Raw genomic sequence first — 13,182 nt, 5'->3', positions numbered from 1 at the left:
AACACACTGGGCTAAAGTTAGACCATGAAAATATTTGAGTCATGTTATGTGACATTCCAAGTTAGGAATATAGGAGATCTGTTTTTCTCCAATTATGGATCATATCCTTGTTATATTAATTATTCTTCCTACATTTTTCTCTCTCTAGCTCTCCTTCCTTCTTTCCTTTTTCTTCATTTTCAGTTTGCCCTATTGGTCAAGTGAAGATTTTATTTTGTTGCATTAATGGTGTCCGTGATATCATATCATTTAAAATCTTTAAATGATATATATATATTCATCACATGTCATCATGTATATCGTTAAATGTAACAAAATGAAATTTTGACTATAAAATAAATTGAGGGTATCCATTTCATAGTTCATATTATATTTCATAGATCTAATGGTGCATATGTTACAACATTATAGATATGTTGCTACATCATTTAAAATTTATAAATAATTAACTATAACACCATGTACATTATTATATGCAACAAAATAAAATATTGACCTTAAAGCAGAGGTTACTATTCCCTAGTTATGCAATTTTATTTCAATAGTCTTATCAAATATTTTAGGGCTAGTATATATAACTCATGAGTACCAAAATTTGTTTGCCCTTGCATGCGAAAATATTGAATTATATATCTTCACGAAAATAAAACCTTGAAAACTGCAATCTATTTTTGTTGGAAGTCCCATATTGCCTGGGTATTAAGGAGATGAGCAATTTATAAGGATGAGGGAAAACATCAACTCTTGATCTAGTTTTTGGGTTGAGTTAGATCCAATACCCATTTCTCTAATATGGTATCAGAGCCTAACCCAATTGGCTGTGGCCCACCATCACCCATTGTCGCACGTGTTGGCTTTGATGTCCTCCTGCCACACGTGAGGGGGCGTGTTGGAAGTCCCACATTGCCTGGGTATTAAGGAGATGAGCCATTTATAAGGGTAAGGAGAAATCTCAACTTTTGAGATAGCTTTTGGGTTGAGTTAGGCCCAAGACCCATTTCTCTAATAATTTTAATATTTTATAGCTATTAGGTCATAGGCCTTTTTTTAAAAAAAAAAAGAAAAAAAGAAAAAGAAAAAGGAAAAAACGATCAAGAAATGATTTTCCTTCATTCCTTAAATCTCTAAAATCTTGTACACAGTAGGTTGAATATTAGATTTTATTTTTAGACTTATATATCCAGTTTAACAAAATATATATTTGACATATTAGACTAACTATAGATTACTTTACAATATATATAATTTCTTAAAATTAGTATGTAAATTAAGATTCTTGTAGTAATAATGATAAGATTACATTTTTCATATTTTTGTCTTGGAGTAAGATCCGTGAAATGGAGAAAAACTACTTTATTTAGCGGTGCAAAAGTGGTTACGGTTAGCGATTAGTGGCAATAACCGCTAACCGTAACCGCCCTAGCGGTTAGTAAATTTCACTAACCGCAACCACTAACCGCCTAACGGTTAGCGGTTAGCGGTTAACCGCCGGTTAGCGCTTAACAAAATAGATTACTGCTCGCTAACCGTTTTTAAAAAAATTGGGCTTTTTTTTACTCTCATTTTTTTTGGTTTTTTGGGCTTTTTTTTACTCTCTTTTTTTTTTCTTGTATTTTTAGTATCTTCTTGGGCCCAATTGCTATAAAAAGAGCCCATATTAAAAAATAAAAAAAATATTTGACCCAAAATTTACATTTACTTGTACTTTAAAATTTTTTTCCTTAAATATTAAATCATAACCGGTTAACTTTTTAAAAAATAAAAAATAAAAATTCAACACAACATACAAAAAAAAGTTTAGAATTCAGACAACTATCACAACATATAAAAAAAAATATATAAAAAAAGTTCAATACAAAACATATAAAATAAGTTCAAATAAAACATTAAATGATACAAATAAAACATTAAAACTTCATCAATCCTCTCATTTGATCCTCTAGCAAACCCTGTGGACATCAAAAGAAGAAAAGTTATAATATTAAATATAATAATATTAAGGCACAAGCATGTACACATATCAAAACGTGCTTAATATAATTGTATTGTAATTAAAATACTATGACAATTCAAAAAATAATAACCTTCGTTACTAACAAACCTCTAGGCAAAAAATGAAGCAGCACTTAAACTTGAAGGTTGAGTCACATCTATGAATAAATAATATATTGTTTAATTCAATTGAATCAATTGTGATTATCATTGTACATGAATCATATGATTAACTTGTAGACTTATGATTTATGAGTTATGTCATATTATATATGTATTATTTATTATTATATAATCATATGATTTAATGATCAAGTCATCATGTGATATAATCATATCAATTACAGTGATAATATATAAATTACTAAAATTATAATGATAATACATTAATACTTAAATTGTGTTTATAAGTAACACATTGGTCATTGTTTAATCCAATGTCAATTACTTAATTTGATATTATACGAATCATATCATCATTGTACATTAATAATATGATTCACTTAAAGTCTTGAATAAAGTATTTGAATTGTCATTGAATCATATGATTAAGTATTGATATTATACATTTATATTATTCATATGCATATGTAGACTTATATAGACTTATAAGTTTATAACATACATTGAAAATAAGTCTCTAGATATTTAATTGTTGTATTAGTATGAATTGGTATACTTATGAGTTATGTCATATTATATATGTATAATTTGTTATTATATAATCAAATGATTTAATGATCAATCTCATGTGATATAATCATATAAATTATAGTGATAATATATTAATAATCAAATTGTGATTTAATTTTTTTTTTTTTAAAAATTGTGATTTAATGATCAAGTGATTATGTTATATGTATAAATATTTTTATAATTATAATTATAAAAATATATTATATAAAAAGGCGGTTAGCGGTTACGGTTAGTAAACTCAATAACCGCTAACCGTTAGGCGGTTATAGCGGTTAGGCGGTTAGCGGTTAATACGGTTAAGTGGTTAGAGCGGTTAACGGTTATAGCGATTAGCGGTTAGCGGGCGGTTTTTAACCGCCCGCCTTTCCACCCTTAACTTTATTGTTCATTTTGTTGCCGTCACAGCTGATGTTTCTTCTGCCTACTCACCCTCTAGACTGCTTCAAAAACCGCCATTTCCAACCGCCTTCTCTTAGAACAAAAAATTATTGAACAGAGTCTTTCATTTGCCCCATTTTCGAATGTTGTTAGGTTTGGTGTTCCAACTGTTTGTATTATTTTATTTTTGTATTAATATAAGCTCATTCATTAAAAAAGATGAAGTTAATTTAATGGTATTTTCCTCCTTCGGTAATGCTTTTAGGACAATTTTTTACTTTCTAACAAGAATAATAAATTTTTAAAAAAAAAAAAATTCAAAACACAAAACACTCACAAACTCTCTAAAAAGTTTTAAAACGAGCCCATTAATTTTTCCAAATAAAACACTTTCCCTTTGAGCAGATACCTTCATCACAATTTTAGATGGTCAGAATTTAAAGTTGTTACCTACTACCGGGTCTCGAGTACCTGCAACATGCAGCTCGGGTAGCTGAAATGGTCAATCCCCGCTCCGATCCAATCCATGCCCACCTATATTATGTTATTTAATTTTTTTAAAATACGTGTTAACATTCACAATAAATTCACCGTTAAACCTTTTGTTTTGACTTCACAACACGAGAAAAAATGGTACTTCATTTTTCAAAAAATTTGACCATGAAATCATTGAAATGAAGAGAATTTTCTTTTGACTGGAATTTCCATCAGCCTCACATAATATTACCAAATTGCACCCACCCTTTCTCCCAAATGACAATTTCATCCCCTCCTCGACGTTGACCGTAGATTTTTCCCGCTTCAGAAGCCGTTACTTTTACAGTACTCTCTGTTTGCTCCGTGGGTTCACAGTATAACGGCGTTCTAGCTCTACAGTAAAAAGCTCGATTTTCCAAATCCCGATCGTATAAAGAGAAAAATAGTGTAATCGAAGAAAAACGAGAAGATGGCTATGGCAGGGTTGTACCGACGAGTACTCCCTTCTCCTCCAGCATTCGATTTCGCTTCCCATGAAGGCAAGGTCAGTTACGGTTTGCTCCTCTGCAGTTCCTGAAATTCGCATTTTCTTAAAACAAAATTCTGATGATTTCGATGATAATAACGTAAAGGGTTTTCTGGGTTTAGGTTCGGATTTCTCCGTTGAGTTAATTACTAAAAACGAAAGAAAGATTGACTTTTTTTTTATACATATACATAGCAATGTGGGACAATGGTCCTCGCTTTCTATCTCTCTCTGGGTTTAATAATACAGATGTGGGTGTTGTGTGGATAAATGTAATAATCAAATCAATTTGCTTTTATTGTAGTTTATATTATAATAGCTTTTCTGGGTGAAGTTAAACAATTTTAAATTGTGCTAGTTTGAGATTATTGGATGATCCTTATTGTGTATTTAGAAGTAAGTGTATGAAGTGCATGTTTGTGGGTTTATCCTATCTAAGGTTGTTTCAGTTTTTGGGTGTTTTTTATGGGTGATTTTCTTGTTTTAGATTTTGGGTTTTCCCAGAAGACGAACAATTGTTGTCATTCGTGACATAAATGTATGTAATCTGAGATATTTAGATTCTTCATTTTTTGGTTTGTACCAGCCAACTAATCCCGTGTGTGTTTTTTGTGATTGCAGAAACTTTTCGTTGAGGCCATCCAGAGTGGGACAATGGAAGGTTTTTATAGGTTGATTTCTTATTTTCAGACCCAATCAGAGCCTGCATATTGTGGATTGGCCAGCCTGTCCATGGTCTTGAATGCCCTTGCTATTGATCCTGGAAGAAAGTGGAAGGGTAAGATCCAAGTTATGCACATCTAGTAGAATTTTAACGTTCCAATTGTTCTACTAGGAGAGCTTTTTTAGCTTGGGCCAGCAGTTTGTTATTATAGGAAGTTTGTTTCTAAGGGGCCTGCATGTTCATGCTTAGTATTTAGTTAATATGATGCTAATAACCACCATTTAGTAAGTTTTTGTCACTGTTTGGATTTAACATGTTAAGTGTTTTTCTCTCGTTTAACTATAGGAAGATTTAGAGGAGCTTCTTGAGATCTGTGCGTTTTTTCTGGTTGGGTGCTGATACGTTGCTTGTATTCTAGACAGATTATAAATGGGTCTTTCAGATCACGCTGAGGCCTCTCTGATTTTTAAAATCATTGAAAACACCTAAAATTATTTTTCTTTCCTGATATATGACTTCTTAGATTTATTCAGATTCTATCATGTATGTATTATGTGGTTTTCAATTCACTTATCAAAAAAAAAAATCATCTATCAGGGCCTTGGAGGTGGTTTGATGAATCCATGCTAGACTGCTGTGAACCTTTAGAAAAGGTCAAAGCTACAGGCATCTCATTTGGGAAGCTCGTATGTTTGGCTCACTGTGCTGGAGCAAAAGTTGAAGCCTTTCGTGCAAATCAAAGCACCATTGATGAATTCCGTAAACATGTCATGAAATGTTCTATTTCTGATGATTGTCATGTGATCTCATCATATGATAGATCAGCTCTCAAGCAGGTGAGTAATGTTAACTCTTTTGATTCTATTTCATCATCTTATTCTCTCTCTATCTGAGTGCCTGTCTTTTGTTAATAGCAAAATTGTTAAGTTGCGGGTTTGATCGTGCATTGTTGACTTGTATTTTGCACGAGCATTGTGATATATTATTTACCATTTTGAAATTTGTGGTATAATAAACAAGAATTATGAGATTTTTTGTTGACGATTCAGTATCTGAAGTAGCTGAATAATAGTACCAATTTTGATACACTATTTTACATGTAAAACAATTGATGAAATTATCCATAAAAATTGTTGGCAGACAGGAATTGGTCATTTTTCACCTATTGGTGGTTATCATGCTGGAAGGGACATGGCACTTATGTTGGATGTTGCACGATTTAAATATCCTCCTCATTGGGTTCCTCTCACACTTCTTTGGGACGCGATGGGTTATATTGATGAAACAACCGGACAACAAAGAGGGTAGGCTTTCTTGTATGTTTTCTTTAGTCAAATTTATTATATCACGTAAACACAATGATATCAGATGTATATTAAAAATGATTTATATCCAATAAAAAAAAGCATCGACTAGGACTCAAATTCGCCGTTGCTTTTGCATGCTGTAATTTGCTTTTGTTATTGCTTTTTCATCGACCTTGTTGTGTTAACTCTCAAGGTGTACTCCATGTCAATCATGTATTTGTGTCTGAAGTTTTATATTTTTATCAGGTTCATGCTGATATCCAGGCCTCACAGGGAGCCAGGACTGCTTTATACCCTGGTATGACACAAACTTCAGCATAGAGTTTTAATTGTTTATGAGTTTGTCTGACCCATCCACCTGCTTGTCAGTTGATATATATATGAACTTGTATATCATTCGGGAACTTCTTTGCAGAGCTGTAAAAATGAGAGTTGGGTCGGTATTGCAAAATACCTCATGCATGATGTTTCTCTTCTCTTAAAGTTGGTGGACGCGACAGATATTCAAAAAGTTCTCTCTATTATTTTCACATCACTCCCATCAAATTTTGGGGAGTTCATCAAGTGGGTTGCAGAGGTTCGGAGACGAGAGGATGGTGATGAAAGTATAAGCCCAGAGGAGAAAGCTAGGGTTGCTGTCAAGGTGTTACAGAAGTTCCAAGTCCATTTACAACATTTATCTTTTTCCTTTGATGATCGGATATCAATTATGTAGTTTATTTACTTTCGTCCAAGGAGGTGTTAAACACAAGATTTGTTATTGCAGGAAGAGGTATTAAAACAGGTGCAGGAGACTGGCCTCTTTAAACATGTAGCTGCATTTTTATCTTCAGCAAATTCATGCTGCCAGAACTTGGCACCTTTAAGTCATCAGGATGATTTTCCTGACATAGCTGCAAGAGTTTGTTGCCAAGGGGCAGAAATGTTGGCTGGGAGATCTGGCTCCTCAGACGAGTATTGCTGTCAGGAAACATGCATAAAATGCTTGAAAGCTAATGGTGACAAGCCTGTTACAGTATTTTCTGGGACAGTAATAAATGGAAAGAGTGAGCAAGGGGTTGATGTGCTGGTTCCTTCATCCCGTACGAAACCAGGTTGCTGCTGCTCTGTCTCAAGCAATTACAGTGGGATACATCCAGCTAGTAATGATGTTTTGACGGCACTTTTACTGGCATTACCTCCAGAAACATGGTCTGGTATAAAGAATGAGAAGCTTTTGCAGGAAATATCCAGCCTCGTTTTGACTGAAAATCTTCCCACCTTGCTTCAAGAAGAGGTAATTAAATTTAATCTTGGACCATTTTTGTTCTTGCAAATTCTCGCTTCTGTTGTGATGGTTTGGCACTTCTGTCTGGAATTTGTGGTTGTTCAAAGTGTTTTATTCATTTCATGCTTGTTGCATCTTGGAGCTGATCTGGATTTCTTGCCATATACAAGTCAAGAAATTATAGAAGTTTTCATTGTACTTTAATTACAAAGGTTTCTCATCTTTGGTACGCGACAGGTTTTGCACTTAAGACGCCAGCTCTACCTTCTCAAGAGATGCCAAGAGAACAAGGTTGATGTGGATCTTGGTGCACCCGTCTCTTAGCATCCGGTTTTTCTCATTTTTTTTTTTTTTTTTGTAGTTATAGGTCTAACCAAGAGTGTAGTGTTAGATATGCCTAGCAGAATGTTATTTACAACCATTTCTAGGATATTTGTTGAGAAGCAACAGACATCTCCCGGCATTGAAATGTGGTGGTGAAGAGGCAAGAGTTCTTCATACTAACTGAATCGATAGGAAATTGTATTTGATTTAAGGAATAATGTTATATGCAGAATTCGGATAAAGCTTCTTAGATCATATGGGGTTTTTGATCAGTTGGCTTTTACAGTGTATACTAGCTGCTTTGGGATTGGCTACAATTCCCTGCTTGGATATGAATCCCCTGCAATTGTGGCAAGAGCTTAAGATTGTTTTTGATATATCGAATGGCATTAATATTTTCCACATCACCACTCTAAAACTATTCAACTTATCAATAGAAAGAAAGAAAATTAAGCATTATTGCCCAAAGTACACACTAACTTTGGAGGATAAATTGATGGTACGGAGCATTACTCTACTATTACTCTACTCTCAAGTATACTCTCTTTAACGCAACAACAAAAATTACTATTGAATTTTAGATGGATCATTCTTAAATTTTGAATCTAAACGTGATTTTTACTCAGTAAGTGTGCACTTGAAAGTGCACTTAACTTTTATTTTCTTTTAAACTAATAGCAAGTAAGCATGATAGCAAATAATTAGAATTACTCCTCAGTAATGCTATATACTACACTTTTATCTCACTTTATTAATATAACTCTGTCGATTAGTTCTTGATTTTTTTTTTTCTTTTAACAATGGTTTTTAAGGGTTACTTGGCATTGCCACGTCAATAAAGTAATATAAAATTGAAATAAAAGTGTGGTGAATAGCGATTTGATGAAGCAATTTTAGCAATTTTATAAATTTCTAATACAATGTGTTTTGAATCTTTTGATAAACAACATGGACCATTTTTTTTTGCTTTTAATTTGGCCCTCTCCTTTATTGAAACCACCGCATCCACTTTGGAGTCAGCCCGGCCAATAAGAAACAACAAATAAAAGAAAGGGAAATCATTAATCACGGAAGGCAGAAAGGTCAAAGGGTCAAACCCATGCTACCACAGTGGTCCACTACCAGTACCCTCCACCAAAAGCATCAAATTCTCCGTGTAAACTGATTAGAAATAGGAAATCGCATTCCCAGGAATTCATTTCTCAAATTCTCAGTCAAACGACTTCCATCCTCTAACGAAGAATGTCGACGACGCCGTTGCCCGGTCTGTACCGCAGATCCCTTCCTTCTCCTCCGGCAATAGAATTCGCTTCCCCGGAAGGCAAGGTACGTATCTCTCTCTCTCTCTCTGAGGTTAAATGGACTTTGTTTGAATGTGTGTGAATGTTTTGTTGCTGTAGAAGCTGTTTGCGGAGGCGTTAGGAGGTGGAACAATGGAAGGGTTTTTCAAGCTGATATCGTACTACCAAACGCAGTCGGAGCCTGCGTATTGCGGGCTCGCCACCCTCGCCGTGGTCCTCAATGCGCTCGCTATCGATCCCGGAAGAAAATGGAAAGGTATCTTAGATTTCTTTTAAGTAATAGTGCAAAATTATTTTATTTATTTATTTTTTGAGTTTCACTTTTAACAAAATCCAGAAGTATAAACAGGAATGAGTGGTATATATGTGTGTGCGTGTGGCTTGTATGTATGTGTCACAGGTGACGGTAATCTGCGAGTAAATTGTCAAGAATTTACATTAATTGAGCAATTTGTCTGATATTACTACTTGAAGAGTGAAATTTGGGAAGCTTGGAATTTTCCATTGAAATTTGTAATGTGAATGATATTTGTTGTACTTTTTTTTTTTTTTTTTTTAAAAAAAAATTCTGTTTTATTACATTAATTCATCATTTGGATCTAACATAGAAGGAAGGGGAAGTGAATGAAAAGTGTGGATTAGAATTCTCTAGATTTTCTAGGCAACTCGATGATGGAGTTTTTAAAATCTCAACCATTTTGCCTCCTTTGTGTACAACTTATGATTTCGGTTGTAGGCCCTTGGAGATGGTTTGATGACTCGATGCTCGACTGTTGTGAGCCTTTGGCAAAGATTAAAGCTGATGGCATCACGTTTGGTAAAGTTGCATGTTTGGCACACTGCAATGGAGCTAAAGTTGAAGCTTTTCGAACTAGTGAAAGAACCATTGATGACTTCCGCAAGTACATAATCACATGTACTTCTTCAGAGGATTGTCATGTGATCACATCGTACCATAGAGGAGTCTTTAAGCAGGTCTTGTGAGCTTATCCATTTTACTGTCTAATCACTAATATTCTGCTTTTATGTTATGCTCCTTATTCTTGGGGATACTTTTGAAAGAAAAAAAAAATCCGTGTCCAAGGCAAATGATTTATGCCCATGAATCAGTTTTATCTGTATTCGCTAAAAGGTAAAGTGTTAATGGTACTTAAAATATGATGTATCCTTACTGTTTGCTGATGGGTATAGAACATATTACAAAATTTGTGAATACTGATAACCTTGGTAGACACATGATTTCTGAGGTACATAACCATTATGCACTTATAGCTAAATAAAACAGGCAATATATTTTCCGTTTCATTTTCATCAAATTCAGCTCCAAGACCTTTACACCTGAACTATAGGGTCTGTTGTATACATCTGAACTATGCCTTTCATAAATATTTTTGTTGTATATTTATGTTGTTTTCATCTTTACTGTTAATAGGCAAGACTGACCTTTTGCTTTTTAGAAGTATGTGACAACTTTCCAAAGCAATTGTGGCAGTTAGTTTTGTCTGTGCTCTCTTTTAATTCTTGAAGCCTTGTTAGTTCATGGAATTAAAAAAAAAAAAAAAAGAAGCAGAAGAAAGAAACAGTCTCATTATGAACAAAGAGGGGCTAGTCTAGGAATCATTAGTGCCATTTACTGAGTATTAAATTTTCCTGTGTGACATATAGTGACTATATTCTGGTTCATGATAGAGTTTCTTATAGTCTTTGTGCTTTGAAAATACAAAATTATTATCCTTGTTGTATGCTTACTTTTTAGAATTTGAGAGAGGATTGATTTCATTTTATTGTCTGGATACAGACTGGAACTGGTCACTTTTCACCAATTGGGGGCTATCATACTGAAAGAGATATGGTTCTCATATTGGATGTTGCTCGATTTAAATATCCTCCTCATTGGGTTCCTCTCACACTTCTTTGGGAAGCGATGGGTTATATTGATGAAACAACCGGACAACAAAGAGGGTAGGCTTTCGTGTATGTTTTCTTTGGTCAAATTTATTATATCACCTAAACACAATGATATCAGATGTGTATTAAAAATGATTTATATCCAATAAAAAAAAGCATTGACTAGGACTCAAATTAACCGTTGCTTTTGCATGCTGTAATTTGCTTTTGTTGTTGCTTTTCCATTGACCTTGTTGTGTTAACTCTCAAGGTGTATTCCATGTCAATCATGTATTTGTGTCTGAAGTTTTTTACTTTTATCAGGTTCATGCTGATATCCAGGCCTGACAGGGAGCCAGGACTGCTTTATACCCTGGTATGACACACACTTCAGCATAGAGTTTTAATTGTTTATGAGTTTGTCTCACTCATCCACCTGATTGTCAATTGTTATATATATGAACTTGTATATCATTCGGGAACTTCTTTGCAGAGCTGTAAAACTGAGAGTTGGGTCGGTATTGCAAAATACCTCATGCATGATGTTTCTCTTCTCTTAAAGTCGGTGGATGCGACAGATATTCAAAAAGTTCTCTCTATTATTTTCACATCACTCCCATCAAATTTTGGGGAGATCATCAAGTGGGTTGCAGAGGTTCGGAGACGAGAGGATGGTGATGAAAGTATAAGCCCAGAGGAGAAAGCTAGGGTTGCTGTCAAGGTGTTACAGAAGTTCCAAGTCCATTTACCACATTTCTTTTTTTCCTTTGATGATCGGATATCAATTATGTAGTTTATTTACTTTCGTCCGTGGAGGTGTTAAACACAAGATTTGTTATTGCAGGAAGAGGTATTAAAACAGGTGCAGGAGACTGGCCTCTTTAAACATGTAGCTGCATTTTTATCTTCAGCAAATTCATGCTGCCAGAACTTGGCACCTTTAAGTCATCAGGATGATTTTCCTGACATAGCTGCAAGAGTTTGTTGCCAAGGGGCAGAAATGTTGGCTGGGAGATCTGGCTCCTCAGACGAGTATTGCTGTCAGGAAACATGCATAAAATGCTTGAAAGCTAATGGTGACAAGCCTGTTACAGTATTTTCTGGGACAGTAATAAATGGAAAGAGTGAGCAAGGGGTTGATGTGCTGGTTCCTTTATCCCGTACGAAACCAGGTTGCTGCTGCTCTGTCTCAAGCAATTACAGTGGGATACATCCAGCTAGTAATGATGTTCTGACGGCACTTTTACTGGCATTACCTCCAGAAACATGGTCTGGTATAAAGAATGAGAATCTTTTGCAGGAAATATCCAGCCTTGTTTTGACTGAAAATCTTCCCACCTTGCTTCAAGAAGAGGTAATTAAATTTAATCTTGGACCATTTTTGTTCTTGCAAATTCTCGCTTCTGTTGTGATGGTTTGGCACTTCTGTCTGGAATTTGTGGTTGTTCAAAGTGTTTTATTCATTTCATGCTTGTTGCATCTTGGAGCTGATCTGGATTTCTTGCCATATACAAGTCAAGAAATTATAGAAGTTTTCATTGTACTTTAATTACAAAGGTTTCTCATCTTTGGTGCGACAGGTTTTGCACTTAAGACGCCAACTTTACCTTCTCAAGAGATGCCAAGAGAACAAGGTTGATGTGGATCTTGGTGCACCCGTCTCGTAGCATCCGGTTTTTCTCATTTTTTTTTTTGGTACTTATAGGTCTAACCAAGAGTGTAGTGTTAGATATGCCTAGCAGAATGTTATTTACAACCATTTCTAGGACATTTGTTGAGAAGCAACAGACGTCTCCCGGCATTGAAATGTGGTGGTGAAGAGGCAAGAGTTCTTCATACTAACTGAATCGATAGGAAATTGTATTTGATTTGAGGAATAATGTTATATGCAGAATTCGGATAAAGCTTCTTAGATCATATGGGGTTTTTGATCAGTTGGCTTTTACAGTGTATACTAGCTGCTTTGGGATTGGCTACAATTCCTTGCTCGGACATGAATCCCCTGCAATTGTGGCAAGAGCTTAAGATTGTTTTTGATATATCGAATGGCATTTATATTTTCCAAATCACCACTCTAAAACTATTCAACTTATCAATAGAAAGAAAGAAAATTAAGCATTATTGCCCAAAGTACACACTAACTTTGGAGGATAAATTGATGGTACAGAGCATTACTCTACTTTTTAACGCAACAGTAAAAATTGCCATTGAATTTTACTCGGTAAGTGTGCACTTGAAAATGCACGTAACTTTTCTTTTCTTTTAAACTAGTAGCAAGTAAGCATGATGGCAAATAATTAGAAGGACTAATCCTAAGTAATGTTATATACTACACTTTTTTCTCACTTTATTTATACAACTCT

General features: G+C 34.6%; 2 protein-coding genes across 2 annotated transcripts; both read left to right on the top strand.

Moving 5' to 3' along the window:
• Positions 1 to 3,994: 3,994 nt before the first annotated feature.
• On the top strand, positions 3,995 to 7,914 carry LOC132165559 (glutathione gamma-glutamylcysteinyltransferase 1). The gene is made up of 8 exons (XM_059576181.2): positions 3,995 to 4,087; positions 4,691 to 4,847; positions 5,331 to 5,569; positions 5,874 to 6,037; positions 6,287 to 6,338; positions 6,456 to 6,683; positions 6,807 to 7,316; positions 7,545 to 7,914. The coding sequence occupies exons 1-8, from the start codon at positions 4,013 to 4,015 to the stop codon at positions 7,629 to 7,631; spliced, it is 1,512 nt and encodes a 503-aa protein (XP_059432164.2). The 5' UTR covers positions 3,995 to 4,012; the 3' UTR covers positions 7,632 to 7,914.
• An 800-nt stretch (positions 7,915 to 8,714) lies between these two features.
• LOC148583200 (glutathione gamma-glutamylcysteinyltransferase 1-like) lies at positions 8,715 to 12,844 on the top strand. Its single transcript, XM_088511973.1, has 8 exons — positions 8,715 to 8,957; positions 9,032 to 9,188; positions 9,669 to 9,907; positions 10,731 to 10,894; positions 11,144 to 11,195; positions 11,313 to 11,540; positions 11,664 to 12,173; positions 12,400 to 12,844. The coding sequence occupies exons 1-8, from the start codon at positions 8,874 to 8,876 to the stop codon at positions 12,484 to 12,486; spliced, it is 1,521 nt and encodes a 506-aa protein (XP_088368099.1). The 5' UTR covers positions 8,715 to 8,873; the 3' UTR covers positions 12,487 to 12,844.
• The last annotated feature ends 338 nt before the right edge of the window (positions 12,845 to 13,182 follow it).

This window comes from Corylus avellana, chromosome 11, assembly GCF_965113065.1.
Source record: "Corylus avellana chromosome 11, dhCorAvel1.hap1.2, whole genome shotgun sequence".
NCBI classification, from domain to species: Eukaryota; Viridiplantae; Streptophyta; class Magnoliopsida; order Fagales; family Betulaceae; genus Corylus; species Corylus avellana.
This window is presented reverse-complemented; position numbering and strand designations above follow the sequence as displayed.